This window comes from Cajanus cajan, chromosome 9, assembly GCF_000230855.2.
Source record: "Cajanus cajan strain Asha chromosome 9, NIPB_CcT2T_4, whole genome shotgun sequence".
Taxonomy (NCBI): domain Eukaryota; kingdom Viridiplantae; phylum Streptophyta; class Magnoliopsida; order Fabales; family Fabaceae; genus Cajanus; species Cajanus cajan.
The window spans coordinates 52,439,780-52,446,932 of NC_138525.1; the positions used below are offsets into that span (position 1 = coordinate 52,439,780).

The 7,153-nt window shown below is 24.3% G+C and overlaps 1 protein-coding gene across 1 annotated transcript; it reads left to right on the top strand.

The window, feature by feature from the left end:
* The first annotated feature begins 658 nt into the window (after positions 1–658).
* LOC109816831 (flavonol synthase/flavanone 3-hydroxylase) lies at positions 659–6,583 on the top strand. Its single transcript, XM_020381963.3, has 3 exons — positions 659–1,167; positions 5,699–6,029; positions 6,191–6,583. Exons 1-3 carry the CDS (start codon positions 698–700, stop codon positions 6,401–6,403), a joined length of 1,014 nt encoding a protein of 337 aa, XP_020237552.1. The 5' UTR covers positions 659–697; the 3' UTR covers positions 6,404–6,583.
* Positions 6,584–7,153: the final 570 nt, after the last annotated feature.

Below are 7,153 nucleotides of genomic sequence, written 5' to 3' on the forward strand. Positions count from 1 at the left end.
TGTTTTGTTCTTAAAAAAATATATGACTTTATATATATATATATATATATATATATATATATATATATATATATATATATATTCAAAATCCAAGGGTGTATGTGTAGAAAAACTGAACGATAATATACTGTTTAACTAAAATATTCTTATTTTATATATGACAGTTGAATGATAATATAAAAAAATATATACCACCGACAATATATATTATTTTTAAAATAATCACATTGTAATAATAATAAAGAATTATTTAATTAACAATATTTTATATGTCATAATATTATATTTATATTCATATTATTTATTTTGAAGTTTATTATATAATATAATATATTATAAATATGTTAGTTTGAGTTGATATTTAAATAATATAATCCAATCTATTAGAATCTTAAATGAGAGCGACATATTTATTTTTTTAACATCAATTCAAATAAATGAAACATCTCGTTAACACTCTTAATTTATATTTATTTTTATTACACTCTCTCAAGGTGTTGATACGAATATATATATATTTATTTATATTAGAAGTTGTAAGAAATAAAAAGTATTTATTTTATGATTTATTCTTTGAAATGGTATGAGTAAGTGGATAGGGTGTTGCTGGTAGGTAGTGGCTCCCCTATAATATTGAAGAGGCAACATGTCACATTCGCATGATATATATTAAGATAGGTATAGTAGGCAACATAACATGGAGGTGCTACGGGTGCAAAACATAGCCACCAACTCCAAAGATGGAGATGCTGCCATCCCCGCCATGTTCCTCAGGCCAGAGACGGAGCAACCGGGCATCACAACCGTCCATGGGGTCAATCTCGAGGTTCCCGTCATCGATTTCAGCGACCCTGATGAAGCCAAAGTGGTGGCCCAGATAGTGGAGGCAAGTAGGGTATGGGGCATGTTCCAAATCGTCAACCACCATATACCAACCCATGTCATAAGCAAGTTGCAAAGTGTTGGCAAAGGGTTCTTTGAACTGCCACAAGAAGAGAAGGAGGTGTATGCTAAGCCTCCAGGCTCTGATTCCTTGGAAGGCTATGGCACAAAGCTTCAGAAAGAGCTTAATGGCAAGAAAGGCTGGGTCGATCATTTGTTCCACATTATATGGCCACCTTCTTCCATAAACTACCGTTTCTGGCCTAACAACCCCACTTCTTACAGGTTAGATAGTTTCATCGTTTCTCTTTCTATATGTCCATCCATACCACAAAACTTATTACTTCACTCTTCTTTTTGCTCCTTTTTAGATTATAAATTAAACTTTTATTCTAATAATATATAACAAATCTGGATTCACATACTGATTAATTAAGAATATTCTTGTACTGATATGTTAAGAAGATGGTTTATTTTATGATGAAAATTCATCGAATTAATCAGTGACGTGCTGGATGTAGATTTTTTTTTTAATGGGGACAAAAAAATAATCTATAATATTTATATATAAGAAAAATATAATAATTCTTTTACAAAATACATATTTTTGTGACAAAAAGAATCTAAAATATCAAAATAAATTATAAATTAGGATTTTTAATGATTAGAACGATAATTTTTATTTTTTTCTCTTTAATTTGTGATTCTAATAAAATTTATATTTGTAATCTTTTATAACTTGTTTAATATTAAAGAAGCGAAATGAAACTATTAGGTTAACTTAGTGGTCCAGGATTGAAATAGTATACATTAGATCTTAATCTCAAATCATTTTATTGTTGTCATAGATAAAAAGTTAAAATGTTAAAAATTAGAAGGTTAAAAGTAATAAAATTAGTATTTTTTTTTACCTTTTATAATTTTTTGTACTCATTTAAAAAACTTATTTTATGAAGATAATACTTATTTTTTTAAGACAAAAAAAATTATTTTTTTAAGTATATATAATTAAATGTAAAATTTTGTGGGGGGGGGCAATTGTCCTCATTGAACTTCACATGGATCTGTCCTTGAAATTAATAGTGATCTTAATATCTTGATTTAGTAGATTAGAAATTACGTGTAGTAAGAAAAAAAATCATTTATTTGAGTAAAACTAAATTTAATCTCCTTTTATAAGATCTCAAATTTGAGTTTTGTCAATAAAAGATATGTGATTGAAAAAATAAATCCTAATTAATCATGAATAAAGTTGATAAATATTTTATATTAATAATATAGTTAAAAAAAATAACACAAAATATAAAAAGTTACATTAATAAAAAAATAAATGTATGTTACGGCAATAAATTTTTGTCTCCACCCATGCTTGATGCCTAATCTTATGGGATGGACATTAAATGTTCTTTGCGTGATTTGTTTTGTCCGGTAGAAAAATAATATTTTAGAGTAAATAAAGTAATAATGAAGATAAAATAATATGTTATTATTAAAAACGAAAATTTTTCAGTAGCGTGTTACTATTTTATTGAAAAATTAGTAAAGGATAAAATGGAAATAGATAATTTCAGTTTCTAAGGGAATTAGCATGAAGTGATACGTGTTATATTGATCAAAACTTCCAACAAAAAAAAAAAAAAAATCCATCCAAATCAGATTAGGGTTAGACATAAGTATACGTGGATGTTGATTGTAGAGGTTTATAACAAGTTCACTTGCAGTTTAAATAAATAAATAAATAATTCTCTCTAACTTTTGTATAAGAAATAATTTATAAATTTTACTTAACTATTTTTATATACTGTCTCTCATATAAACAAACATTTTCTTTTTTTGCTTCAGGATAATTATTAATAGATGGAGTATATGATTAGATTTTTTGAGAATATAAGTTTATCTTATAAAAAAAAGTATTTTGAGCATTTTTTTACATACGTAGTTTACAGAAATTAAAATCATAAATATTTCAATAAAAAGGAGATTGATCGATAATAAAAATTGATTAAAAATAATTTAAAATATATAAAATTTAAAAGAAATAAAATATTATGAATTTTTAATTCTAATGATAAAAGTATTTGAGTATGGAGTTTAATATTTGTCACGTTCAGAGCGTGTTCCTTACTTTATTCATTGCGGAATGAATGGGGGTTTACACGTGATAGTCCTCTGTTTTATAATAATAAATGCTGCTCTTAGTGGGAAAAGCAAGTTTCTGACTTTCTGCAAATGCTAAATTTTTTAAAGACATGGGAAGGCATAAAACTACTAAAACAACATGGCCAAACAGCCTGGACAAATCTCATGAACAGAAGAACAACCAAATACTGTAATTCATACGCATGACATGATAAAATACATTAGGTAACTTTTCAATATATATTTATTTTTTTATTTTTATTAAAATCATTAAGAGTATTACAAGAAAATATTTAATATTACATTAATTTTGTAAAATTAACAACAATTTTTAATTGAAGTAAAAAATAACTACTAAAATATAAAATTAAATGGAACGAAAGGAGTATGTAATGGAGTAGTAATTTAAACAAGGTGAGGAATTTTGAGTTGGTCATGTTAGATAAAAAAAAATAGGAAAAAGAGAATAAAAATTAATAAATAGACGGTAAAAAATATTGTTTGATAAAAGTTAAATACAAAAATAAAATAAAATTTATTTTTTTAAGAAATAATTATATTGAAAATAATAAATAAAAATATTTAATTTTATTATTTTTTATTATAAAACTATTCTTTTATTATTTTTAATATATATAATTTTTATCATAAATGAGCTTATGGATATTCAGAATTTCATGACAAAAGATCGGGATTGATAGAGTATAATATAAAATCAAATTATGATATAGTATGTTTTTTTATAAATATATGTTAATTTGAATTGACACAATAAAATTTTAAATAATTTTTAAATTTTATAAAAATTTATAAATTTATTTATTCAATAAAATTATTTAATTTAATTATTTTATTGTTAAAATTTAATATATATCATAAATTATTTACTTTTTTTTTAATAGAGTAACATCATCATAGTTTCAAACACTAATATATAATCTCTCCATATTCGAACATTAATATTCATTAAGCTATTTAGTAATTTTTCATTTATTAAGTTATCTAATATAAAGATATTAGACATTAATATATATTCTTTCTAGTTTCGAACACTAAAAAAGACATTGATTTCAAATATTAACTAACTAATTTTATTTTATTTAATACTATTATTTATAAATTACTCATTCATTTAATTAAAATTGTATTTTCAATAATTTTTCCTATTGTTAACATTTAAATTTTAGGAAATGATAATTTTGAAAAATAGATTATATTTTAAATTAAATTAATAAAGTTAAAAATATTAACTAATTTTCTTAATTAACAAAAAATTATTTTTACTTGTATTTAAAATCAGAAAGAATAGTAAAAATAAAGTAAGGTAGAATATGGCAGGCCCATTTGTGTCTATTCATTGATGTTATTTCAACAGGAAAGTCGTTGTCAAGTTGTCACTGCCATGACCTTTCCACTCTCAGTCCAACCCAACCACCTTCTCATAAACATCACTCTCCAATTTTTGTTGCCAATGATTTTAATTCAATCAGTAAAGTGAATATGCGTCCAAAAAAATAATAATAAAGGAGAGATAAAAAATAATAACAAATATAATACGTGACATGATGAATAATTAAAAAGATGAATAAGAAGAAGATAAAATATTAATCATAGTACTCTCACACACATCATTATATATATTTATATATTTATATATATAATCTATTTATTTCATGAGTAAATTTACTTAAATTTAATTTATTTAATAATTTATTTTTTATATCAAATCAACTGTTAAATTTAAAGTTATGCATAATCAAGATCAAGTATACAAATTTTTAAATTTTTTGAAAACTCTTTGATATTTTATTTTATTAAATTAATAGATAATTATAAAAATATTTCAAATGTTGATTTGAATTAATAAAATAAAATATCAAATAATTTTTAAATTTTTTAAAAAATTTACAGATTTAATTTAAGTATTAAAAACTTTTAAATTAATGAATGAATCGTTAAAATTTGATATAGAATATAAATTATTAAACAAAATAAGTTTAGATAGATTAACTCATAAAATAAATGAATCTCTCCTTTTATATATATATTATTCATAATTTTCCTTAAAGCTCAAGTTCATAAGAGTTACATTACTAGTTTTGTGTTTGGAGGTGATTTAATATAGAATGGAGAAGAATTGGAGAAATATTAAAAAATTAGAAGAAAAAAAAGGTGTGTTTGGAGGAGAGGATTAATGCATATTTATGAGAATATTATGGTAAAATTTATGTGAATTTAATTTTACTATTTTATAAGTGAATTTGTGTGAAATTTTTAATAAAAAAAATGTTTAGATAAAACTATTCTACACTATTGTCTAAATGTATAATTTGAAAAAAAGTTAATAAAAGGTAAAAATATAGTTACTATCAATCAATTCTCACATATTTTTTTTATTCTCTTCCATTCTTCCTTTTTGCAAACAAAGCATAATTTTCCTTCATAGACTTGAAATTTGTATGAATACAAGTTTAGAAACATTTTTTAAAAATTTTTCTATCAAGAAATACTTTTTATTTTCAATACTAAAACTCTTAAAAATGTTTGTATAAAAAAGGTCTGTTGGTACACTATTTACACTAATTTTTTTATGAATAATAACCTTTTATATATAAAATTATGTTGATAAACGATGAGTTAATTATTATTTAACAAAAGAGAGTTAATTTTCTGGTAGGGAAGTGAATGAGGAATACTGCATGTTCATACGTGAGGTGGTAGAGAAACTGTTGAAAAGCATGTCAATAGGGCTGGGTCTTGAAGAAAATGAGCTAAAGGAGGCTGCAAATGGAGATGATGAGATGCATTACCTTCTAAAAATCAACTATTACCCACCTTGTCCATGTCCTGATCTGGTTCTGGGTGTGCCACCACACACAGACATGTCCTACCTCACCATTCTTGTCCCCAACGAGGTGCAGGGCCTTCAAGCCTTCAGAGATGGTCACTGGTACGATGTTAAGTATGTCCCCAATGCCCTCGTCATTCACATTGGTGACCAAATGGAGGTACGTACCCATGTCCCATACCATATACGTATCTTAATTATTACTATCATGCATGCTCTAGTCTTCATTATATAATTTTCTTATTAAGTACTTGTACAAAACTATAAAATTAATTATTAAATTTTAAACAATGATATTTACTTTATTTAATGGTGGTGTAGATACTGAGCAATGGAGAATATAAGGCCGTTTTCCACAGAACAACAGTGAACAAAGAGAAGACAAGAATGTCGTGGCCAGTGTTCATAGAGCCCAAAGCAGACCACCAAGTTGGTCCTCACCCAAACCTTGTTAACGAAGCCAATCCACCAAAATATAAGACCAAGAAGTACAAAGATTATGCTTACTGCAAGCTCAATAAGATTCCTCAGTGAATCAACTCGCCACTACCCCATAATTAATATTGTCAATGATTTTTCTGTTTGCTTTTATTTGTATTTTATCAAATAAATGTGTAGGTTGTGCGAAGTGGATTAAGATCTATGCCTAATGTTTGCTATATATGTTTCTGACGTGAATAAAGATGACAGGAAGTTGCTTCTCCTGTTTTGTTACTATTATCTAATTTTACTAGCTACAACATGTATACGTATATTCTTTTGAGCATTTTTTTCTTGTTTAGAATTAAAAAGTTGTTTCTAAAACATATAAGTAAAGGCTTTTATAGTTGGAACATTTTCACTGTTAGCGGTTATAATTTTTTTTTTTAAAATTTAAATACGATTTTAGTTCTTGTAAAATGAATATGTTTTGATTTTAATTTTTGTAATTTTTTTATGATCTAAAATTTGAAATTATTATTTTAATTTTTATTATTATATGTGACATCTTTTAACTAATGTGTTTATTAGAAAGTTATGTAACTATACTTTATTTACATATGATATTTCTATGATTTTCTTATATATTTTTAAAATAAGTGTTCTATATACTTTAAAATGGTCATTTAGGATAAAATAGTAACTTAAAATTTTAAAGGGAAAAAATTAAAGAAAAATTTTAACAAGGAACAAAACTAAAATTTGTTCATTTTATAAGACCAAAAATAACATCTATAAATTTTAGAAGATAAAAAACAGAAAAATTATGGAACCAAAAATAAAACTCGCTTAATTTACATATTA

What these genes read in the sequence shown, in the direction of transcription:
- LOC109816831 (XM_020381963.3), top strand. Translation starts at nt 698, where the DNA reads ATGGAGGTGCTACGGGTGCAAAACATAGCCACCAACTCCAAAGATGGA. An exon ending in AACAACCCCACTTCTTACAG is followed by an intron (nt 1,168 to 5,698) that starts GTTAGATAGTTT and finishes ATTTTCTGGTAG; the next exon opens with GGAAGTGAATGAGGAATACT. An exon ending in ACATTGGTGACCAAATGGAG is followed by an intron (nt 6,030 to 6,190) that starts GTACGTACCCAT and finishes ATGGTGGTGTAG; the next exon opens with ATACTGAGCAATGGAGAATA.